Source organism: Taeniopygia guttata, chromosome 12, assembly GCF_048771995.1.
Source record: "Taeniopygia guttata chromosome 12, bTaeGut7.mat, whole genome shotgun sequence".
NCBI lineage: Eukaryota > Metazoa > Chordata > Aves > Passeriformes > Estrildidae > Taeniopygia > Taeniopygia guttata.
This window is the reverse complement of record NC_133037.1, coordinates 475822-500861: the sequence shown is the minus strand read 5'-3', so window position 1 is coordinate 500861 and position 25040 is coordinate 475822. Positions and strand designations below refer to the sequence as shown.

At 50.1% G+C, this 25040-nt stretch overlaps 2 protein-coding genes across 3 annotated transcripts; both read left to right on the top strand.

Moving 5' to 3' along the window:
* The first annotated feature begins 14970 nt into the window (after positions 1-14970).
* THUMPD3 (THUMP domain 3 tRNA guanosine methyltransferase) lies at positions 14971-20729 on the top strand. 2 transcript variants are annotated; one of them, XM_030283045.4, is made up of 9 exons: positions 14971-15318; positions 15685-15762; positions 16271-16792; positions 17650-17780; positions 18222-18291; positions 18644-18759; positions 18945-19052; positions 19272-19395; positions 19629-20464. In XM_030283045.4, the coding sequence occupies exons 1-9, from the start codon at positions 15106-15108 to the stop codon at positions 19758-19760; spliced, it is 1494 nt and encodes a 497-aa protein (XP_030138905.4). In that variant the 5' UTR covers positions 14971-15105; the 3' UTR covers positions 19761-20464. The 2 variants fall into 2 exon arrangements, with proteins under 2 accessions (XP_030138905.4, XP_030138904.4); XM_030283044.4 differs by having other exon boundaries at positions 14972-15318; positions 18942-19052; positions 19629-20729.
* A 428-nt stretch (positions 20730-21157) lies between these two features.
* On the top strand, positions 21158-23653 carry VHL (von Hippel-Lindau tumor suppressor). Its single transcript, XM_030283067.4, has 3 exons — positions 21158-21424; positions 21807-21917; positions 22278-23653. The coding sequence occupies exons 1-3, from the start codon at positions 21220-21222 to the stop codon at positions 22460-22462; spliced, it is 501 nt and encodes a 166-aa protein (XP_030138927.2). The 5' UTR covers positions 21158-21219; the 3' UTR covers positions 22463-23653.
* The last annotated feature ends 1387 nt before the right edge of the window (positions 23654-25040 follow it).

Here is a 25040-nt window from a genome sequence, read left to right as displayed (position 1 = left end):
CAGCCTGTGACATGACCCCCAACTCTCCCTTGGTCTCTCTGCCTTCCTGGGGTCTCTGAAAGGCAGAATCCCTTGTGCCATTCCTTGGGCTGAAGAAGCTGGGGAAGGGGCATGACTTTGGCCATTGATATGTGGCTAAACCCCCTGCAGCCTCTCTGGGAAGTTGCTGTAAACCTCTACTTGGTGATGGAAACTATTCCGGTCCAGGCTCGAGGGCCCCAAGGAGGTGTGGGCTCTGCCTCAGGCTCATCAGGCCTGCAGTGAACCAGCCACACTGGCAGAGATTGCCCGTGCAAAGAGCACTCAGCTGCAGCAGGGTCAGCAGGGGAATAAAATCCATATGAGCTGGGGCAGCAGGAGCCAGTCCTGCTGGCTGTCCCCTCTGTGGGAGCGGCATGGCTCTGACACAGCACGCTGGACTGCTGGGGAAAGGCTTCCATGCACTCCTTTTCCAGTGTGAGAGTAAACGAGTTGGAGACACGTAACACAGCAGCTGTTGGTGCTGCACTACATCACCTTTGTTTTTTGAACCTTACATCTTCTTTCCTGCCAGCAAAGTGCTGTTACCTTGTCATATTAACAGAGAACTACTTCTCACTCTGTTCCCTTTTTTATCTCTGTAGTGAAGTGCAGTTGTAGCTTGGCACTGACAGAGCTGTATCAATGGGTCCTGCCTTTGCTCCCAAAATAACTGCAGCCAAAGATTTCTGTATGTGGAAATACATGTTGTTTTTCAGGTAAAGCATCGGAGAAGTTTGCTTTTGATTTTTATTTATTCAGGTCTCCAGCCACTCAGTTGTAAGTAGAAAGGTATCTCCCGAAAATACCTGTGTAGTAATCTTGAGGCCATGGATATTCAGAGAAGAAAAGGAGCATTCTAAAATACACACCCATCTTGATCCCAGCCTTTTCCACTGTTGCCATTTTAAGTCCCCGTAAGAAATGAGAATAAATGCATGAAGAATTATGATAAACAACTTGGCAAGGCAACCGCAATTCTTCCCAGTAGCTCTAATTGTCCTGTAAAAGGCACTGGAGTCAGAAGCTACTCAGAACCTGTTGTAACTGCACAAGGCCGTGGTCACACTGCACGGTGCTTATCACAGTGAAAAGGCTCTTGTGAGCAGTTTCCTGTAAGAGATCTGCGGCCTCCCTCCTCAGGGAGATTGCCCAGACTCTGGTCAAAGCTGTGCTTTCACTTCCCTGCTGCAAGCAGCAACTTCAGAGGTGCTTGAGAGCCACTGCTTTAGGGAGTGGGCACCCAGCATCCACGCCCGGGCTCTTTGGAAGGGCATCCCCTGCACACCGCTGGCATTTGCTGTTGGTGTCCAAGGTGTGAGTCTGAAATCCCAGAGGCTGGTTGAGCCTTGCCCATGGGGTGCCTTGCAGCCCCTGGCCCTGTGCTACATAGCCCCCAAAGAAGTGCTTTGGCACATAGCTCTCCGGGAAAAGCAACAGGAGCTGTTTACTCTGTTGGGCCGTTCCAGAGCTTTGATTTCTGCTAAGCCCAGGGTGGCCCAGACTCCTCTTGGGCCCATCCCTCCTGTGCGCACTGTGCTGAAGCTGAAGCTGCCAGAACCAGATTGTTAATTATACTCCCACTGATTCAGAGGAAAGCTAAATATGCAATAATTCAAGTGCATCAGTCACCCCCCGTTTTTCCATATGTTATTGTTCCTCTCTGCCTCCATTTCCCCATTCTCTCCCTCCCCAGGGGTGAGGATGTCCCACCCTGCACTCCTGGGAGCTGCGGCTCCACCATCCAGCACGGTGCCACCATCTTCTCTTCACCACGCAGGCACAATATTCTTCCAGGTGGGGTACAAACCTCTGCTCTTTGGTGCAGCTGGATTTGCAGTTTGGTTATGACCTGACCCATGCTTTGCTCTCTTGGGATGGTGCTGTTCTCCCCTGGTTACGTGCTCCCAGGAGTTCATCCCAGTGCCAGAAGCAGTCATGTTTTTTGTCATCTCAGACTAACTCCACTGGCCTTTCTTGCCCTCACCCCTGTTCCCTGCAGCGCGGAGCTCCCTCAGCCCTGTCTGGAGCAGCCCTGCTGTACCTGGCACACGCAGGTGACAAACACAAAGTGACAGAGCCCTGCTCCAAGGCCGTCCCCATGCAGGAGCTCTGGGCCTCCAGAGCCAAGGGCTGGGGCTCTGAAGGTGACAGAACCTGTGGTGAAGGTGACAGGCCCTGAAGGTGACAGGCCCTGACGTGAGGCAGGTCCTTGCCAGGCTCTGCTCCCCCGGACCCAGGTCTGCGTGTGCAGACGTGACCCCAGAGACCCTCTGTGCCTCCTCGGGGTCTGCCCCACAAGAAACACAAGCTGTGGGGAGGGAGAACTGAAATGTAGCAGTGCTTTAAAACCAATTTGAACATTCTCAGATCCTGATGACCTCTGTTGCAGTTACTCAGATTTTACATTTCTGGTCTATGCCACCGGCATACGTTGAACTTTGCCGAAACAGTACTTGCCAAGAAGTGTTTGTTTCTTTTTAAAGAATATCAAGGCTTTGGGGGTTTTGGTACGGAATATTATTTGCGGGTAAAATACATGATGTTCACATACAAAAGAAATAAGGCCAAGAAATACAGTGTTTATAATCACCCACTGGATTTAAATAAATTGATTTAATTGGTTTCTGAGGGGAAGGAGGAAAGAGCAACACAGGAATTCTTGTCACACGATTTCCATCTGAAATCTAACACAATTAGTGCAGCAGGATTCAGTTACCAAAGGCAAAAAAAGAAGGGAAGTCAGGAGTCAATTGAGTTGCTGCAAAATTTAATATCTTGCTGTCATCTTTGTTCTTGGTAGAGAGTTGCTGTAGCAACAGACCAAAAAAAGAACTTGCACAAGAGGAGGAGCTTACTGCTCTTTTAACAACATCTCTTTACCCTCCCTGAATTACTGTTTGCGGCCAATCAATTGCTTCCTGAGGTATCAATGACTATGGACACAAGGCCAGAGCCTGCAGGTATTACACCTGTCACACACACAGTGATGTTCTCAGCTCCTCTCTGCAGATCACACGGTGGCAACTCTTTTCTGTAGAACTGAGCCCATTCTTGTCACATGCAAGACACATCTATTCCTTGATCCATTTCCATCACTGGGGGCTCTGCACCCTGCAGATCAGCACTGCGTGGGACTGTGCAGCTATAAATAAGAGACAGCTTTCCCCACCACTGCCTTTCTGGACGAGGCCAACAGCACAGCTGAGGACAACAGCTCAGGAAGGACAGGCCGTGGGGCAGCAGAAGGCAGCAGCTGCAGGGTAAGGATGCCAGCAGCCTCAGGTTTGCCCTACAGAGCTGTGTGCAGTTGGCCGTGCTGAAGCCAAGGAAGCTCCAGTGTCAGTGGTGGCTGGGCTGTCAGTGTTTTCCAATAGTTGGGTCTCTGCTGTTTGTTATTCCCGATTAATTTAATCACACACAATCTCCAACTCTCCATCTGCAGTGTGAAACCCACTAACGGCAATTTTAGGCCTTTTGGGATGCAGAACTCCTAAGTGCAGGAGCAGGCTGGAAAGCAGCTGCAGGGGCTCTTGCTGTGTGCCCTGTGGAAGGGCCCCTTCACAGCCCAGCAGGACCAGCAAGCCTGGCCACCATGGCCCCGAACATCCCTGCACCAGAACAGGGTCCCTGCCCATCACAGCCTGTCCGCCTGAGCTGGTGCTTGACTGGGTTTGCCAGCAGGGCACAGAGGTGAGGGCGAGCCCCTGTTGCTGCCTGTGCCCGCCAGGCCCAGCGCTTCCAGCAGCACCCCGAGCCCCCGGCGGCACGAGGGGCAGCACGAAGGGCAGGCAGGTGGGCATGGCCCACGGGGCAGAAACAGGCTCATCTGGGACACCAAGGTCTTGCCCACATCCCCATTTCCACGTCTGTAAGTGGAGTTAGCATTCCTGCTTCCTTCTGGGGGTACTTTCATGGCTGCTGATAGAGAGGAACATCCCCTTGTGTGCAGACTGGATGGCTCTGCAGTGTTGCCTGTGTGAAGAGGCACCACCAACCTGTTGCAGAGATTCAGCCTAGTGTGATTCCTTTTAAGCTTCACTCTCTCCAGCATCTCCCTCTGCCTCGCTGTCGCCTGTTGCCGGGAGCCCTCACGGAGGCAGAGCAGTGGGCACCGCAGCACTCTGTGCCCACCAAAGCCACGCCTGGTGCCATCACCGCGTCTCCAGGGCTGCAGCAAGGGCACTGCTTGCCCGCAGACCTGCTGCAGCAGTGGCTGGAGCCCTCCTGCACCCTGCTGCGCATTTTTGCTCGAAGGACAAGTCTGTTGTACTTGAGGAAAATGACCCAGTACCTGCAGCTGGAGCGGGGCAGAGGGGCCCAGCCCTCCCTTTGTTCGGTGCCAGCAGCCCCCCTCGCTCCCGCATTGCCGGGGGCTTCCAGCGGGACAGGGGACAGGAGAAAAGGAAAAGCCTGGGAAACTGAGCTCGCACTGTGTGCTCACACAAAGCGCTATTGTTCGAGATGCAGTTTAGTAGGGCAGGCTGTCCTCCCCAGCAGCCCCGGGCACACACAGGCCCAAGGGAAGCTGCATGTGGGGCCTCTGTCTGAACTGACAGCGATTGATGAGGGAAAAGGGGCCAAATGGAAAACACAGCTTTCAGGGAGAATTCAGCTCTCTCATTAGAGCTGAATACAGCTGGCCAAAGGGGCCTTTTCCTGGAGAAGCCCCGGGCTCCAGCCACATTCATAACTTCATTGCAAATTCCAGCATGAAAGTGTTATTTCTTGAAAAAGTGGAAGGTTTTGGGGTGTTTTTAAGTGCCCCTTCACACCGGCACAGCCTTGCCACAGGGACCCAGTGACCCGGCCTGAGCACCACAGCAGCACCGAGACACTGAGTTTGGGTTTTGTCACCTCAGGTCTCAGTCACTATTAGCAGCCCACCCCCAGGGACTTTTAGCTTTTCTCAGGAACTCGGGCTAGGCACACTGAAATGGGGTCAGTGCACCACCCATCGCTGTCCATCCCATGGATTATCCACCCCTGGGCACACGCAGGAAAACACCAGCACTTCCACATACTTCCCAGGCTCTTGGCTTCAGCACTAATTCAGCAGGCGGGGATTTTCTGATTTCCTCCACCAACTCAACTGAATGCAAAGTAGGTTGGGATAATCACAGCTATAGGCGTGTAAGGGCAGAGAGGAGGGAAATGGCCTGAGGAGAGGAGAGGAGAGGAGAGGAGAGGAGAGGAGAGGAGAGGAGAGGAGAGGAGAGGAGAGGAGAGGAGAGGAGAGGAGAGGAGAGGACTGGCACAACACCCTCATGCAAGGGAGTGAACAGGGTTGCACTAAGGCCTTCACACTCCTGCAGTGCTCACTTAACACCCTGTGCAAAGCTCTGTGCCAGCTCTGGCCTGTAACCTGGGGGCACAGCCCTGCAGGGAGCACCTGAAGCCAGGGAGACCTGCTGATGGAGGTGTACCCTCCCTGGAGAAGGAAGGCTGTTTACTGGAGCAGCATCAGTTGAACCTTCCCAGAACAGCTGAAGCAGCATGAGCACTTTGCTGACACGAGCTGTGTCAGCACATCCGGACCTGGCCAAGCTGTCCTGCATCTGCAGAGGGCTTGGGCTGCATTGGCAGCAGTGAGGTGCCTCATGGCCAAGCCCAGACTGCCAGCCCTGGGAGGGTCCCCAGGCCCTGCCTCAGCTGGAGGACAGGGATGCTGCTGCAGCTCACAGGCAATGCTGAACCTTTTGCTCACTGCAGCTCGGGCTCAGCTGTGGGGCTGCCCTGCAGGGAGTGAGGTCTGGCAGCACCAGATTGTCCCCTCCAGTCAGCACCATGGGGACAAAACAGCTGCCTGGGGCAGGCAGGGAAGGGAAACAGAACCACCACAGCATCTCAGCCTGGCTGTGCCTGCAGGACACAGAGACACTCCCAGAGTGAGGCAAAGACAGCAATCCACTTTTATGCCATGTTTTTAATGCTGTTTTCTTCCCTCTGTGACCAGCATCGCTGTGCTTTGGGTTTGAGAGTTTGTGTGCACAGTGAATCTAATTTGATTTTTATCCTTTCTGTCTCCCTCTATTTTGCACACTACATTAGGCTTTTGTTCCAAGGCAGTTAAAGCAGATTTGCTGTGTGCTTCGAGCTGCCTGGCAGTGCTGGCAGAGCCTCAGAGCACAGATGAGTGTCACATAACAGATATGCTATCGATAAGGGGGAGGCTCACACATCAGGGAGGCCCAGAAAACCAGAATTCTCAACACCAGTAAAACCAATTGTGTGTGAGCAGGTCCCTCCTGCCCCTTGCAATGACAGCACTGTGGTCACTGGAGCTTCAACAGAAACAGCAGCCCTGCTATTGTTCAGCTACACCCTGATGTTTGATTTCTCCTTCCCCCTTTCTAAGTTCATGCTGTGTTGACTGTGCTGCCCTCACGGCCCTGTGGAATGTGGAGGTGGCAGAGCAGCAGCCCAAGGTCTGCTCCTGCAGCCCCCAAAACACCGTGGGTCTGTCCAGCAGAGCTGTGCATCAGCCCCCACTGCTGGCATGGGCCAGCTCCTGTCGTGATGCCACTCAGTGAGCTGCATTGAATCCTTCCCTTTAGACAGGAGCAGGAATGTCCCAGCATCTTCTAAGTATAGCCACAACTGCCTTCCGGAGGAAAAAAAGCTGCACTAATTTGTGTTGGCACTGGTTTGGCACTGGTTTCTCATGCACTGACCCTGGCACTCTGCAGCACTGACCCTCTCTCCCTGCAGCACCGACCCTCTCTCCCTGCAGCACTGACCCTCTCTCCCTGCAGCACTGACCCTCTCTCCCTGCAGCACCGACCCTCTCTCCCTGCAGCACTGACCCTCTCTCCCTGCAGCACCGACCCTCTCTCCCTGCAGCACTGACCCTCTCTCCCTGCAGCACTGACCCTCTCTCCCTGCAGCACTGACCCTCTCTCCCTGCAGCACCGACCCTCTCTCCCTGCAGCAGGACTCCAGAGGCTCTGTGCTCCGTGGCACTGCTGTGCAGCTCTGCAGAGGTGAGATGCCTGTCAGCTCTCACAGCTTCTCTCCAGTGAGGCCATGACTTTGCCATGGGGCTCCTGCTCCAAAGCACTGCCACTGCAGGAATGCAGCTGGATCCAGCAGCTCCCAGATCTGAAGGGCAGAGCAGAACACATGTGTAAAACAGGAACTCAGCTGCACTGTGCCAGCTGTCTGTGTGCCCAGAATTGGTGCAAAACACTGTCAGATCTAACTGGCAACCTCAGCTGGAATACAAACAGCACAGCCCGCTTGCTCCCAGGGACTCATAGCCAGTACTTGTATGAGAGGCAACATGTTGTGGGGGATTTTAATTTGAAATAAAGGCTGGAGTGACCTTTCATTTCAGGTTTTAATTAAGCTCCCCTGTCTCAAAGCTGCAGAGAAAAATCCTGAAAAATATAATCCAAGAGCATGGTAAAGTCTCAAATGTCAAAGGCAAGCAAAATCCTGAGCTGCTGTTGTTTTAATCATAACTTTGTTAGTCCAAAGGACACAGCTTCCCCAATGCAGTCTGACTTCACAGTCAGACTTTCTGTAGGACACATCAAATGCCATACAAGTCATAGAATAAAGGCCTGCATTTGATCTTATCACAAGATGCAGATTTACCTGCATTCAGTATATTATTTTTCCATCCTTTCACTTGCTCAACTCAAAAGAGCTACTTCCAGAGCTCTTGTCAGTGTCTGGCTGAAGGCCTAGATCCCCATTCTTTATTAACTAATCCCAAACCTCCTGTTCCCAGGCAGCACGACCTGGGCTCCATGGAATCTCAGCATGCTCATCTCAGGTTTGTTCACCTGCTTCTCTTTCTGTCTGGAGCATGGCTAGTTTCTCCCCAGGCAGATGTGCAGATGGCCCAGAAATATTTACAGAAAAAGGCTAACAGTGGTGTCCAGCATTAAGGGCTCCTTCCTTTCTGCTGGCTGAGGGAAGCAGTGCTGGAAGCTGCGGTCCTGCCCAAGCACAGCCCGGGCAGTTACTGTCTCCTGCTTCTGTAGTCTTGGCATCCCTCTCCTGTCCTCTTGCACTCCTGCTCTAGGTTCTTCCAAGAGCTGATTCAGTGCCAGTGTTTGAGATCTAGGCCCTGGTGTGCTCTTCGGAGGAGGAAATTGAGCTGACACCAGCACCAGAGCCTGCTGCAGCCTCACAGGGAAGCTGCTGCATGCACAGGGAGCTGGGCCAGAGCAGAGGGAGCCCCATTTCCTGAGCTAACCACCCACAAGGTCACTGTTTCATAATCAGCTTGAGCAAGATCATGGGGGAGCAGCATGAAACACTCCTGTAAATGCTTCAAAACTGCAACAAAAACTCAGTACCGACACTGCAAGATCTTTGCTCTGACATATTTCACACTAAACTGAATCCCACTAATCCACAAATGGTTTGCTGTGTGAGTGTGGTTCAGGTTGGTACAGGGCTGTTGAGCTGTTGCTCCCTCTTCCCTCAGCTGTCACTTCTTATCCAAAACAGCTCCAGCTCACAGCGCATCCAGGTCAAAAAGAAGAACCAGGTCAGCAGAGACAGTGACTGACACCTCCACACTCTCCTAAGACATGAAACACTGGGAGATCGCTGGGTAAGGAAAACCAAGAATTTGGGACAACTGGCACCTCCCTAACGCTCACTTCCACCTACCAATGTACCCCACAAAAAACTGATTGAACAGATGAAATACTGTCATCCCCATGCAGGAGCCACGCAGCACATACTGTTGGTCCCCTGGAGGCTGTGTATCACAGCCCTTACACACCACACACCTGACAAATCACAGGCAGAGCTCTGACTTCACTGTTTTGCAGCTCAGTGAAATCCCTGTCCCTGCTGAAGGGATTCCCTCCAGCCCAGGGTGAGGCACGCTGGAGGGGCAGCTCTAGAGAACAGGACAACCTAGCCAGAGGATTGGCATCCACAGCCCAGACCGACGAGCCTCGAATTATTGCCACGGCTGCAAGTATTTCATAGGAGCCACATTTGATGATAATGTCTGCAGCCATGTAGCCATGGATATAGAACAAACAAATCACTAAATTGCAGAAAAACAGTGAGAAAATTTAAACCTGGAGTTTGTTCTGGACTTCACTTTCTGCAGAGTTGCACAATGTTCCCAGTTTCACTTTAAAATATCTCTGTGATTTAATGCCAAAGAGCTGGGTTTCAAGTGAAGCCTGGATTCCCCATGGCTGACTTCACAGATTGAGTTCAACACTGTCTAACTTGGAAGGCATCTCCCCTCAGCCTCTGAAAAAGCCCGTGCTGCAGAATCTGTTAGGGAATCAGTCAGATATCTGCTCAGACAGAACATTCATCACAGCACAGTAATAGCCAGAAATTCACATGTGAACCAGAACGTGCAGGGGCTGTCTCTGGCCCAGAAGAGCATGTAACTGCATGAAGAATTGGTACACATCAGTGGTGCTTCACAAGACCCTGCTGGGGACTGCAGGTCTGGAATGGAAACTTAATCATCAAATCGGAGTTTTCATCTTACTGACATCATGCTTTTAAAATTATTTAGGATGGAGGTGCAGCAGTAAGCAGACGTGTTACCCAGGATTACTCCTTCTCCTAGCAGAGGAGGGGCTCCACTCACGGCCGTGTGAAGCATCCACAGTTCCCCATGAGTCCCCGTGTGATGTGTGAGCTGTGCAAGCCCCAGGGCTGGAAGGAGATGCTGGCAGGATGGATGTAGCTGGATCCCACACTGCACTCTGGAGCCAGTTTGTGTCTTAGTGTGCGCTACACAGCCTCAAAGGAGACACCCAAGGCTCAGGCACATCATTTAGGGAAAGGCCTCGCAGAGTGACCCCCATGGAGACACCTTCCCGTCCACACTGCCCCGACAGCCGCTCTGAGCAGCTCTCCCGCTCTGAAATCCCAAGCACGGGCATAGGTTTGTGCAGAATGGGCTTTAAGGAGGCGACCGAACTGTTCGTTTCCCGTGGTAAAAGACAGTGTAGGTTTCCCACTTAAAAGCATGTTTAAAACAGAAATAAACTAGTACATCAGACTTTTTAAAATAAAACCCAAACCCTCAGGCTCCCCAAAAATGTCTTTTTAAAGAGTGTGTGTGCCAGTTTTCTTTCAATATTCCCCACAGAAGGATTTCCATTCAGTAACATAAGTTAAATCTTCTCTGCAGGACATATTTGAAGAAACTAGCTGTCAATTCAGCTGAGCTGTCCGCAGCAATATCCAGCTGCAACGCCCATACAGGTTACATGCAGGCTAAGAAAATTCCCAACAGAGTCACTGGCACAAAGGTCACTCCAGTTTCTGCCAAGCTTCTGCTGTCTGAGGAGCTGGGATTTCCCAGGAAGGCCAGCAGAGCTCCCTGCACCCTACAAGCTGCTGTGGGCAGAACACGGCGATGTGCCACACAGCACCTCACATGTCACCGAGGTCTATTAAGCACTGCAACAATTCTGCTTTTCCTCCCACAGCAATGACTAACGACCAGCTGGAAATAACCCACTAGCCAGGAACAAAGGGCTGCACAGCGGCTCCTGTGTACAGGCAATGTCTCTGACAGGTGCTGGCTGTGCTGGCTCGGAAGGAAAGAGGTTACAGCACTGCTTGCCGCTGCTGGGAATGCAGAACCCTGCTTCCAGGGAAAGGAGCCTGACACGGATTTCTTCTCAGCTCAAAGTGTCAGCAATAGCGGGAGTGCCGAGCAGCGAATGCATCCTCTGAATGTGTGGATTAACACGGCAGATGTTGAGCCAATAGCAAGAGGAGTGACAATCCTCAAGTCCCCAGAACAGGGTCGCACAGAGGTTAAGGGAGGTAAATTAACTGAACTCTTTTGATATTGCAATACACTATGCATCTTGTACATTCCATCCTAGAGAATAATTAAATTGACTTTATAAGAGGGGCAGTTTTTTGGGTGTGGAGGAGAGACTTTATCATTCCATTAGCCTCTGTTCTGGCCCCTAAGTGATACTTGGCAAGTCTGTTAATATGCAAAAGCCTCAATTTGCTCACTAATAAATTAGCTGTTAGGAAAACAAAGCTTCAGATCAAAGGCATTAGTAAAACACAGCTGCAGACTCTGAAGATGCTCAGCAGTGCCCGTGGTAACTTCCCAAGGCTGTATGTTTTTAGCATCAGTGGCATTTTGGACTCAGGTAGCAGCTAATCAGGTGTAACAGAAAAATACAAATGCAGGGTCACAATGAGATTATATATTCCTGAATGTGTTTCCAGATCTGTTAAAAATGACTGTAGGGTTTGTTAGTTTTCCATTCTTTAAAGCTCATGCTAGCTCCATCAGCACTATGAGCAATCTCAGTCTCCTGGCTGCCAAAGCAGATTCAAGACCATTAAGTTGTATCCCTGGCTGGAAGAGGAAGAAATCCTGAACTGTGCAACTCTTCCCTTCCTCACACAGGCTACTGAGGCAGCACAAAGGACTGGACCCCATTAGCCCTGTCTGACTGATCTGCAGTTCACACCACTGGCTGCCTACCCACACTCATTCAGACCTTGCCAGCACCACTTGAGGTTAAAATCCCATGAAAAGTTCTGAATTGTAAACTGCTTAATCTCTGCCTGCTCTTTTGCTTAATTATGTGTGTAGGAATCTTCTCTTTACTCAGTTGTCTCAAAGTAAGCTGGAGCGTCAGGTCAGGAGCAGATGCTGTAGGTTCAAAGGTGACCTGAACAAATGCCCATGCCAACCCTCCCTCCCGCAGTAACCTCCTGAGTAGCAGGGAGGTACTGCACAAGGGGCAGTAACTCCAGTACCAGAGAGCAAGCAGCCAGAACACCGCTGAGGAGGAAGTGGTACAGCCTTGCCCACAGTCCCTTGAAAGCAGAACCTTCTTCAAGAGGTCACAGGAGGAAAGAGCCTGTCACCCTCATGTGCATATTTCTCTAAAAAGCTTTCTATACTGCTCACAGCATTTTTCCTTTGGAAGGGCAAATTTTTGATTTCACTTCTCTGCGCACATATTGCAATACAAACCTAAATTTTTGAATGTAACCTCTGGAGCCAGGAAGCAGCCTGAAGAACTTTAATCCTTGCAAATTCAATACTGGACTGGATGGAATTTATACAACACATGCCTATCACTGCAAGACGAACCAGATCCATTCACACCAAATTCTTTCTGCAGCTCTGAAATTAATGAATTCAAACCAAGCAGTTTTTCCAGACAAGACAGGTGCAAGCATAACTTGGCACTTCAGTATTGGAAATTCAATTCTGTAAATTCGTTTATGCTCTAAAAATTAATTAAACCAATCCAATAAGTTAATTTCATTACCCTGGTAAAAATTAAGCAAGACTTTGGAACAAGTCTCACCGTTTTCACGAAACTCAGAGTGGTAGGGTTATGTGTGTGCACGGCCTCTCTTGCTGATGAGGTTCCCTCAGCAGTTTCCATTTCACAGATCTCACAGGTGACAAAGCTCAGTCCCTGGGCACGACCAGCATGGCAGGGCTGAGCAGTCTGACATTTTCAGCGCACCTCTCACATGCTGTACAATGAGCTGCTCATCTTCTGTGCCCTCATCACTGCTCTGACCACCCAGAGCAGCTCTGCAGCCACCCACATTGCCCCAGCACAAGTTGGCAATTGTGGCGCATTTGTTCCTGTGAAAAACCTGCTGGAGACAGGAAAGGAAGGGCAGTCCCCTGTTACCCACACATCTCCAGCAACAAGGGTTTGACACCCAATTCCTCGCTTAGACTTGTGAACTCTTTGTCGTGTCTTATCACTCAGCAGCCTCAGTTCACAGCTCTTGTGACTCAGGCACTGGGCTCACCAGAGCTGCCACAAACACTGACTAATTCTTCCCCATCCAGTAACCGTTAAGCAGCTAATTCACTTCTCTCCTAATCTCTCAGCGTTAAAATAACATTCCTTTATCCTTCCGCTGTAGATTCCCAAACACTATACTATGTTATCTTTCTCACACACATGAAAGTAGTAAAACTTGAGAAAAAGTAGGTAATGAGATTAGGGTGGTGAGGCCACCAGGGTGCCCAGAGAAGCTGTGGCTGCTGCACCCCTGGAAGTGTTCAAGGCCAGGCTGGAGAAGCCTGGTCTAGTCCTAATTACAGGATAAGTAATTTGTTTTAATAAGAGAAGTGTATGGCAAACGTTCTTTAGTTGTGTGCCAATCTTGTGAGACAAATAATGATGATTCCAGGATAATATTAGGACCCCTTGGTTAGCTGGCCAATTTCTACGTCCATCATTCCATTGACAACCCTGAGGAGTGAGAGTGCAGAAACACTCAGGATCCTCTGGGATTCAGCCTGCTGTTGATACGTGCCTTCCAAATGGACAGACCTGGAGCACAAACCCTTCCAGACAAGTGGACAGCAGTGCTCCTCCTCAGCTGTGCACTAAGCCAGCCATGAGAACATGCTGCCAGCTCATCAGGAACCTGTGTTCCCTGCAAAGGGCGCTCCCAGACATGCCCAACAGGCACCTGCTCACTTTACTGAATGCTGCTGAACCTGGGAGCCAGTTCAGTTCCTCGGCTCTGGGAAGGGGCTCAAATGGACACAAAGCACAGCTCTGGTTTGGTCCTGAAGAGTTTGTCGTATTTTCTCTCCTCCCAAAACACAGGCAGGAGAGCTGCTACAGAACCTGCCAGCAACCAGAAACTGTTCTGAAATGGTGTCTGGATAGATTCCAAGAGCTGCAGCAGAGCAGGCTGAAGCTCTCACCTGCTTCTTACCTTCCAGTGTGAGGCCAGCTGTGAGGGTCAGAGCTGCTGCTGCTAGGCCAGACACATGGAATTCATTTAAGTGTCTGGCAAACAACTTCACCAAAAGATGCTGAAAATTCTGCCAGTGAACATAGCTCAGCAATCTGAGCTTCTTGTCCCACTTGAACCACAAAGTTCTGCCTTGCTATAGGTGTTGCTGCAGGACAAAGCTGAGCAAAATCTGTGACTGTGTCTGCTTTAGCTTATTTTTAAATTCTTATTGAAAGCCATTTCACAAACTTTCTCCATCATGTTTTTGACCCAAATTCCACGGTTTTCATCCTGTATTTTCAGACTTGAATCACAAGTCAGCCCACACCTTCCCTCATCCTGCTCACGTGAAAGCAAAGCAATGCTTCAGAGGGTTCAATGGCAAGAGCAGTGCCTTAGGCCTCCTGTTGGACATTAAATGCGATGGCAAAACCAGAACACACATGGGGAAATGAGCACAAATGGTACTGCTGACAGGACATGCTGCACCTGGGGAGGTAGAAGCTGCAGGAACAAGTTGTGTTTACATTTATCATTCCAGTGCTGGGTGTAAAGACTTTGGGACCTGAAATGAGGAGGAAAAATAGTGCCTATTCAGCTTCATGCAGCTCACATTTGGTCGTAGTGACGGGAGCATGGTCATGGCAGGTAGAGCAGCCTCTTTCTGTCTCTCCTGAAAAAAAAGACATTTAGCCACTAGATTTTACTTTTAAAAATAATTTTAATTCTGGAAACACGCCAAAGGAAACAGCCCAACCATCGAGAAAACTGAGCAACAAGGAACGAACAGAGCAATGGCCACCCCACGGTTTGCCACCCAGAACACGGGGGTTACGGCAGCGGCGGCGGCTGCGTGGGTGCCCGGGGGCCCGAACAGCGGCAGCCCAGCTCGGGAGCTCGGCGCCGGGACCCGAGGGGCTGCGGGGGCTTGGAACCGGGTCTGACCCGCGGGCCGGCCAGCGCTCCGCCAGGGCAACGAGCGACCCGTCACGGGGTGGGAACGGCAGCACAGGGCCGCGCACCGAGCCCCGCACCGAGCCCCGCCGAGGGCCCGGCCGGAGCTCCACGGGGGGCCGCAGGGACCCACACCGGTACCGGCGGGGCCGCGCGGACCCACGGCCGTTCCCCGGGGCCGCAGGGACCCACACCGGTACCGGCGGGGCCGCGCGGACCCACGGCCGTTCCCCGGGGCCGCGGCGCCGCCTCCCGCCCGCGCCCAGCAGCGACCCCGGGCAGCGGGCGGTGCCGCCCGGCGCGGAAGCGGAAAGGGCGGGCGGTGGCGGCGCCTGGCGCGGTGTGGCCGCGGCTGGGGGCTCCGGTGGTCGGTGGGCCGGCCGTGGGCGGTGTGGCCGCCCGCCCGCCGTCCCCGGGCAGCGCGGCATGGCGGAGGCGGAGGCGGCCGGGGACGCGGGGCTGGGCTCGGCCGCGGCCCAGGAGGGCGCGGAGCTGGCGGCCGTGATCGGCGCCACCGTGCCCACGGGGTTCGAGCAGACGGCGGCCCAGGAGGTGCAGGAGAAGCTGGGCTCGGCCTCCCGGATCAGCAGGGATCGGGGCAAGATCTACTTCGAGGTCCCGGCCCGGAGCCTGCCTGAGGTCCGTGCGGGCTCCCTGCCCCGCTCCGCTGTTCCCCCTGTGGCTGGTTCGGTTCGGTTCGGTTCGGTTCGGTGGGTCCCAGCGCCTCCGAGCCCAACGCCTGGGTGTCGGAGGCCGCCGGTGCGGACAGCATCCCGCACCCAGCCGCGGCCGGCCTGCGGTACCCGCCTCACCGGGGTGTCGCGGGAGATGAAACGGTAGATGGGGACGTTAAACCAGTGCAAAGACTAAACTGATAACTCCTGTGGGGACTAAAGGTGGAAACCGTAGTCTGAAACCTCGACATAGATGGCAAAATTCTGAAAACAGTAAACACAGTCCCCACGGCACACGGTTAGTAATGTGTCATCTTTTCATCTCTTCTAGGTCCATCGTCTGAGATCAGTGGATAATTTATTTGTTGTTGTTCAGGAATTCAAAGACTATCAATTTAAGGAAAATAAGGTGAGTCACTCTTCCTTTTTCTGTCGGTTCTGGGGTTTGAAGTATTTGGGGTTTTTAATTTAAGACTGTTTGTTTAATACGTTTTTAATTTTTAATAAGTTTTTATTTGTGAGGCTATTCTAGTTCCCCTTTTCTGGCTTGTAAATGGAAGTGTGGCCATGTCATCTAACATAATTTCTGCCATTAAATGCTTTACATTGCCAAAATCTGGGATAAGAGGTGATGCTGTGTTTGTAGGCCACTGACACAGAATAGTGAAGAGTCACTTTGGTCACTTAATACAGTGTTAGTTGTCTGTATTAAAAGATAAATTATGAAATCCTGTGGGCCTTGTGCTTTTCACTGTAATTCTGTTTAGTTACAGCAAAAACTAGACAAAAACCTTTAATCTTTGCTTAAACATGTAGTGGATTAGTGTTTAATAAACTACTTTGAGAGACCTCAAAATGAAGGATAACTTTTAAAAGAATTAATAACTTCAAAGCACAACTTTTTCTGTCTTTTAAAGGAAGATGCTCTAAAGGATTTGGAAGATTTGGTTAAAAAGCTACCCTGGACTGATCCATTGAAAGTTTGGGAGTTGAACAACAGCTTGAAGAAGAAAAAGACAAAACGCAAAAAACACAATCTGCAGAGTCCTGCAAGCAGAGGGAAGCTGAGTGATGGTGGAGAAGAGGGAGGAGCAGACCAAAATAGCACTAGTGACCAGGAGGACTGTGCCCAAAACCCTGTGGCTGTGGAACCCACTGGTGGCCAGGATACAGAGAATCCCCAAGGAGTGACATCCAGAAATGGGGTGGAGGAGGAGGAAGATAATGAGCAGTCAGATGTGAAAGTTGGAGTGCAGGCGAGTTCTGAGAGTGGGCCCAAGGCTGGTGAAGGAGAGGTGAAGGTGCTGAGGTTCCGAGTGACGTGCAACAGAGCTGGAGAGAAGCACAGCTTCACGTCCAACGAGGCCGCAAGGGACTTCGGCGGAGCCGTGCAGGAGCACTTCCAGTGGAAAGCTGACATGACTAATTTTGATGTGGAGGTATAGTGGCATACCTTGGAAATACCTACATTTCTGCAGTACAAATTTTTAGTTCTTATTTCTGATGCTTAGAGATCTCCAAACTGCCTTCCAGAGACTCTGGAACTGAAAACTGGTAATGCTGAAATTGGCCTCCTCTGAAGTGTTCTTTTCCCTGACAACATTATGTGTGACTTCTGATACCTTCTTTGCCTTGCTTTCACCTTCAGTAAATCTTTCTTCTAATGCATTGTTCAATAGCAGTCTAAGTTACCAAGAAATGCTCCAAATGGAAGCTGGGTTTGGGGTGAAGGGGACAGAAGGAGTTAACAATAACTGTCAGGTGTTTGTTTTCTGTCAGGGGAGAGCAGAGGCTGGGAAAATACAACCAGCACCCCTGACCTGTTGGTGGTGAGGAACCACTGTTTTTGAGGGGCAGAGAGACCTATGTTTTTCTTGCAGCTTTACTAAGGGCTGGCCACTGCCCTGGAGTGAGATTTCACCTTCCTAGTTAATGTAGTCCCCAGAACTAATATGATTTTTATTGCTGCTTTTGCAGATGGTTCACTGTGTCTTGCAGGACTTACCCGACCTCTGCCCCAGACTTACAAACCAAATGTTTTAAGAAGCCAGTGCAATGGTTATAGCACTTTGAGAAGTCTTGTGCAACAGATTTGGTGTGAATGAGAGAGTGTGTGAATGCTCACCTGAATTCTGTCCTATTAAAATGGTGCTATGCTTTGCTTTCAAGAAGAAAAGCTTTTTTACATGTCATTCCTGGATTTTAAATTGCCAGTTAAGATTCCTGTAAGTATTTACTAGGCATTCTGTGGAAAGCTTCTGTTACTCCTGAAATTCACTTCAGGTTTTTTCTTTAGGTTCTTCTGAATATTCACAACAATGAAGTCGTGGTGGGGATTGCATTAACTGAAGAGAGTCTCCACAGACGGAATATTACACACTTCGGACCCACAACGCTGCGTTCCACTCTGGCTTACGGCATGCTCAGGTCAGGGCAGTTACGTTGTATTATGCTCAGTTAACAAGTCTTTTTGTTTAAGAAACAACAGCTTTTGTTTAAGAAATTAAACCTTTTATCTTCCCCACTGCTTCCTCAGAAGCCATTTCTGTTAATTCTTAAAGAAAAATAAATTTAAAAACCCTGGAGTTGCTGCCACCATGTGCCTTGTAATAACAGTGGGTGTTTCCCAGCCAAGGAAAGTAAACATTTGCTGTATTAGCCAAGTTTCAAAATAGTGTACCTCAGTCTTGAAAGAATTTTGCTTCATTGCTGGTTATAAAAAAAATGTAACTAGTGGAAAAAATAATCACATCAAGTTTTTGTTAGAAGGGTAGATACCAGGGCGATGAAAATAGCTCACTTTCCCTTATTTATAGAAATTCAGGTTTTTAAGACATTTCTCACCATATTTTTTCTTCTGTTCCTCAGACTCTGTGATCCCCAGCCCACAGATATCATAGTTGATCCCATGTGTGGTACAGGTGCGATACCAATAGAGGTGATTCTTCCTTGATTTTTTAAACTTAATTAAACTTGTCTATATCTTAGCTATATTCTATTAATGACTGAATAGTAAGCTCCAGTCTCACCAGTTTTTGAACAGACGCAAATACACTTTTTGTAAATGACCTCATTTTCCTTCCATAAGACGTAGCAGAAAAAGACTAAATCCAAAAGTATTTTGAGCTTTAAAGGTGCAAAATACAGCTATCTGTTACAGAAGTCTAAATTTCCAGCCGTCCTCTTGCAGTCGCTTTGTTGTATTCTGTCAGGTTATAGAAATTAATCTGGGTTTTTTTTCATTCAAGCAATGTTGATGCTAATGTTGCTTATTATCATTTCCCCGCTAGGGAGCTGCAGAATGGCCCTACTGCTACCACATTGCAGGGGATAACAACCCTCAGGCAGTGAAGAGAGCAGCAAACAACATCAGCTCCTTACTGAGGAAAAACGAGAGTAAGGACAGGTGAGAGGAGCCTGAGGGATTTACCTTTCCTGCAGTGTTGCATGCACAGAAATCCACTTTGCATTGATGCACTTGAGCGTCTGGTTCATGTTTTCTTGTTTATTTTGTTGCCAACACTGTAGACCTCCCCAGTGTAAAAGCCTGAGTGCGCATGTCTGAGGGGACTGCCTTTGCTCTTGCAGCAGCACTGCCCTGGGCGTTCCCTTGGATGTCATCCAGTGGGACATCTGCAACCTGCCTCTGCGGACGGGCTCCGTGGACATCGTGGTGACAGACATGCCCTTCGGGAAGAGGTGAGCTGCGCTGGGAAGGGGCTGCGCTCTCCTGGCCAGGGCTGGGCTCCTCCGCAGCTGGGTGCTGAGCTGGGCCTGCTGGGGAAGCGGTCAGGAGCCCCGTGGTAAAAATGAGCTTGAAAGTAGCTGTGCTCCTGAATGAGCAGATCGATGTCTGAGACACCAAGGACACGGAACTGGTGCCAGCGATCTCACTGGGCATCTGGATGTATCTTGCAGGATGGGGTCGAAGAAGAAGAACTGGGATCTCTACCCAGCTTGCCTGATGGAGATGGGCCGGATCTGCGTCCCAGGGACAGGCAGGGCTGTGCTGCTTACCCAGGACAAGAAATGCTTTGCTAAGGTTTGTTCTGTGAGAGAAAATCAAACCTGTTTACACTTGAAAATACATTGAGGGAAAAACTGTAAGCTGCCATCCTTACAAAAGATACTCCACATATAGAGCAATCATTAGTCATGCTTAAATTAAATTTTGGACCTGGGAGGTCCTTTGCTGTTTCCATCAGATGTGCTGGAGAATAATAAAAATGAACGTTCCTGTCTTAATGCCACTCTTTGGCTGTTTTTGGCCCGCAGGCCTTGTCCCGTGTGGGACACATCTGGCGCAGAGCTCAGACCGTGTGGGTGAACGTGGGGGGACTCCACGCTGCAGTGTATCTGCTGAGGCGCACCTGGGAGAGGGCAGACGGGACAAGGTCCTTCTGGTGAACTGCGTGGAAGAAGACAAGAGATCCCTCCGGACTTTGTTGAATAGACAGCTGGTAAAGCAGAGACCTGAGAGCATAGTCTGTCCATTCAAAACCAAACAACCTGCATAGAAATTGTCACACAAATGATAAACCAGGGATCAACTGAGAGCTGCCAGTTCTACTGTGTATTCTGAAATCTTATTACTTATATCACCTCTGCTCTCATCCACCCAAACTGAAATTCATTAGTGGCATTAGTAATTCTTTCCTTGGCTTGAATCTTCTCTTGTATTTTTTCAGTTAAACGTTTATTTTTTCTGCTTACAGTAGAAAACATGTTGAGGCAGCTCTGGGTGCAACAATTAATTTATTTACCAAGCTGTATCTTCAAATGACTAACAGTACTACTAAGACAGTAATCTTAAAGGGTTCAGAGCAGTTTTCCAATTCATACCATTGCTCAAATGTAAACTAATAATGAACCAGTATCTGGTTTTTGTGGTCTGATAAGCAAATTGCAGTTGGCAAACAGTGTGCTGTGCTACTGGTTCTCTTGCCTGTTACCTTACCTTAGGGCTAATTACCAGTAAATGTTTGATCTGTATTTTAGTGTTCCATTGCTGTGGGTGAGGGAGTAACACACAGCCCTAGAAAACAGTTCGTAGTTACTATTTGAGGTTCTTCTAGCAGTTATATTAAAAAGTTTATGGTTTTGGTGTCTACCATGGATGCATCAAGGTGGCAATTTGAATTTCTTAGGTAATTTAACTACCACAGCTATGCTGCCACAGTATTCACAAAAATATAGTTGCGAACATTTTTTTTTTCTGTGACCATACTATGATTTCTCAGGCCTCTCACTCTGCTCATCAGAGGCTGAAAACAAATTGCCAGTTTGCCCTTTCCATTACGGTGTGTTCATGCTAAGTATGTGTAACTGTTCAGAGGTGAATTAACAAATATTAAAGTTTTAGAAGTTTTGCATAAAGAGATGAGTCTTAATTGTGTTCTTTTTCTGTTCATGTCCAGATTTTCCACTATCTAGTTAGTTTTTCTTAAATTTGAGTGTTGTGTGTGTGAGAAAGATAATATGGTGTATAAAGGAATGTTTTGGCACGCTGAGATCGGAGAGGAGGGAACTGGCAGCCTAACTGCCTGAGGAAGAATCGGTTTGTGGCAGCCCTCGTGAGTCCAGTGCCCGAGTCACAAGAGCTGCGAACTGAGGCTGCTGGGCGATGAGACAGGACAAAGAGCTGACGGCTCTAAGTGACGGCTCGCGTGCCAAAGGCCGGCGGTTTTTTCCGTTTGTCTGTTAAAATGAGGGTTCGGCGGCTACGTGAGTGGGCTCCCCTCACGGCGCGCTCCCCTCACGGCGGGCCCCGCCCCGGCCCCGCCCCTCCCGCCGGGCCCCGCCCCGGCCCCGCCGCGCACGCGCACGCGCCAGGCCGCCCTGCTCGGGGCCGGCGGGCGCGGCCGCGATGGTGCCGCCGGTGCTGCTGCCGGAGTGCCCCGGCGGGGCCGGGCCCGTCCTGCGCTCCGTCAACACGCGGGAGCTCTCCGAGGTCGTGTTCAACAACCACAGCCCCCGCTGCGTGCTGCCCGTCTGGCTGGACTTCGAGGGCCGGCCGCGCTGCTACCCGGTCCTGCAGCCGCGCAGCGGGCGCGTCATGCGCAGCTACCGGGGTGGGTACGGGACGGGCTTGGGCGTTGCGGGGCCCGGGTGGCCGAGCTGGGGGCGGTGGAATTTGCCCTTTTGCCTTCCCCCCACCTCCTTTTGCCTTTCTCTTCCCTTTTTCCTTCTTCCACTCTTTCCCTTCGTTTCCTTTTTTCTCTCTCCATTTCCTTTGCTCTTCTTCTTTCCTTTCCCCCTTTTCCTTTTATTTTTTCCTTTCCTTTTCTCCTTTTTCCTTTCCCCTCCCCGTTCATACCAGTGACTGGAGCCGTGGTAGTGGCCTGTGCACACAGAGCTAAGCTGGAGATCTTGGTCCCTTGTGAGTAGATGCCCCTCAGAGGCACTCATTAAAAAGTTCTGCAATTGGTGCGTTCCCACCTTGTTCCCTGCCAGGGCACCTCTGGCTGTTCCGGGATGCAGGGACCAATGACGGGCTGCTCGTCAACCAGCAGGAGCTGTTCGTGGCAGCCCCCAATGTGACCAAAGCTGACATCACACTGCCAGGTAAGGGGCAGGACCGCATGTGCCCTAGGGAATTCTGTACTTGTTCTCTCTGGACCTGTTAGGATTAGTGAGAAATCAGATCCTCATCAAACTAAACCTGCTCAGACACTGCGGAGATGGCGAGGGGTTGTTAGCAGAGCTGTTGTATTGGATGGAGCTAGTGGTGGGGGTCTCTGAGGGGTTTTCGTAGGTGCCTCATGGCAGAACCACATCTCTCTCCTCTCTGGAGAGCCCAGCCTGTCGTGGTCACTGCTGCAGGCTGTGCTCTGTGCTCACAGGCTCAGAGCAGCATTGCTGGCACCCGAGCAGCCGCTGCGAGCCCTCGTGACAAAGCTGTGCTGTGCTTGTGTTTGGCCGCAGTGTTCACCCTGAAGGAGAGGTGTCTGCAGGTGGTGCGCAGTCTGGTCAGCCCAACGGACTACAGGAAACTGGACATCGTCCAGTCGTTATATGAAGAGCTGGAGGATCATCCTGACATTTGGAAGGATCTTCGGCGGCTTTCTCTGGAGAAGAATGAAGCACTGAGGGACTTAATTGTGGACTAACAGGATTATTCACTTCAGACTCCTCGTTATAAACCACTGAGTCTGAGCAAGAGTCGCCAGGAAACACACCAAGAACTGATGCCTCTGTTTAACGTTTTGAAACATAAACTAAGTAACTTTGGTGACAGAACAGCACTGGGAGGCATGCTGGGTTCTGATGGTTCATTTCTTCATTGTAGGTTTTGCAAACTGTAGGGTAAGATCAGGGCAGCTAAATGGAAAATATTCATACAAAGTAACTTTCATTGCATTAGAAAGCAAATGACACCAAGGATTAATTTAGCCCAGACTAATGGTTGTGTCATCGCTTTTGCTTGAGTCATTTGTTTTGATGGAATTTCCTTTTCACACGTTGCCTCAATGTGCCTGTGGGTCACAGAGCATGAGGGGTTTGTACATGAGGGTTTCCAGCAGTGCCTGAGGGTCTGACAAACATTATTACATTGGTGGAAGGATGATGTGTAGATGCTTGCAGATTATTCTGCCTCTTACCTTTCCACGTACAAAGCCATGTCCTATCCGCTCTAGGTCTGACATGTTTTTACTGTCATCATACCTCAAATGCCTTATTTGCCTTTGTCATAGGATTCTTGCCTGGCTGATCTCAGCCACACAGACCAGACCCTCGTTTTGGAACACCCTTGTCCCCCACAGCTGCTTCCCCAGCAGCCTGTACAGGGTTCACAGGAGGTAGATACTTTAAGTTCTGTCTTTTCCCCTCACAGTGCTGCAGTCCAAGTTGTAGTAGGAGGCCTTTTCAGGAAGCGTGGGCCTCTCGAGCTGCCTGTGTCTTCTCAGGACCAGTGGGAGCTGTATTGGCTCATACAGCCAGCTCACAAACAGGGCCATGCTTACTGGCAGGCTGGAGACGGAGAGATATTTCTTTGCCTGTATTCTGTTCCCCACTTCTCAGTGGAATGTGCTCTGGTGTGAACACAGAGAGTTCAAAGCAGCATAGTTTAGTGTTACATGAATTAATTGTCCATCAAGCAAAATGTGGTGCAGCTCGGGTTAGAAGCAGATTGGTTGGAGATTGATTACAGCAGGTTATTTTTGTGAATATGTTTCCCTCCAGTTGTATGTTCTGAGAGTCTCAATGTATTTTGTAAGTATGGAATGTCTCCTTATTTGTAAACTTGTTTCTCTTATGTATTTGAAGAAATTGATCTTTGCCATAAAAATGGAAATGCAGGCTTGCTTTCTGAGTGTAATTCTGTCAGGTAAGGCCCCAGTGCCTCTGTGTTTGTATTCCTGTGATACCCTGACCGTTGTGGTTGAGCAGTAAACAGACACTCTGGACTGCACAGCCTGCCCAGCCCAGTGCTGCTGGGCTATGTTGTGCCTCTCATGAACTATCAGCACAGCTCAGGCAGCGTCTGGGCAGGAACGGGGCTGCCGAGTTCTGCTCTGCCGCCTCTCACAGATCTCTGAGGGGAAAGTGAGCCCATGCAGGCCCCTGGAGCAGACTTGGCTCAGTGCCCCAGGGCGCCTGAGGGCCGGAGAATGCTGTTCTCTGCTCCTGACCATACCTGAGAGGAGGTTCCCTCCTGCTGCCCATGGGGCTGTGCACTGCAGTTAGCGTGCCAGACCCCGGCAGAAAGCTGACCTGCTTGGCTGCAGCTTTTCCTGTACCTAGTTCTATTAGGTGTTGGGTTTAGCAGTCTGTACATGGCAGACATGTTCTGGGTATTTCTGAGTTGGATGGGGTCTGTGATTCCTTGTGTTTCTTATTAAGAGTGTATTGTTCTGTTCTGGAGTGCTCTTTGGATCAGAATAAAGGGTTGAGAAACCCCAGCTGGCTTCAGCACACGAACATTGGGAAATGCGGGGCACGGCTGGACGGGAGGAACCCCGGGGAAATAAATGCTGGGAGAGCACACAGCAGCGCAGAGTCCTGCCCACAGCAGTCGGAAAGGGAAGGCCTAAGAGCAGGAATATACAGGATTGTTGCAATCTCTATTCAGTCCATTTCAGTTCCCCAGTAAGACCCTGCATTACCTGTGACATTCAGAGCAGAACTGAAGCCATACATGCGGTTGGATGTGGTCTTTCCCCTTGCTTCCAGCCGAGGCAAATAGTTCAAATGATTTCACAAGTTTTTCCAGTACCTAAGGAGAAGAAGTATTTTCTTCCCACTTTTGTGTAGTTCTTTGCAACACAACTTCAGTCTCATCTTACATCACCTTCAGAGATGTTCCAATCATGGAAGCATTTCAGTGTGTGTCAGAGGGACAGTAAGCAGGGGAAAGGGAAGGGGAAACCCCTAAAATGCAACTGTGGTACTACTGGTAAAACAGCTCATCTCAAGGTAGTCTTTGAGTTGTCATGTTTTAAATACACTTTGGGTAGTTTTCTTTATTTTTTCCTGTTCGTTGATCTTATAGGTACAACAATATTGCATTTTTCAGTTTTTTCCTTGTCACAGCAGAGCTAAGAAGTTCATGATTTCTGAGGCTAGGAGTGAAGAAAACTGCAGAACTTTGAAAGTTTGATACTGAAAACAGAAGTTAGCTGTACTGTAATATATATGCAGAATACAAAGAAACAGTGAATTAAAAGCTGTCAAAACTTACAGCAC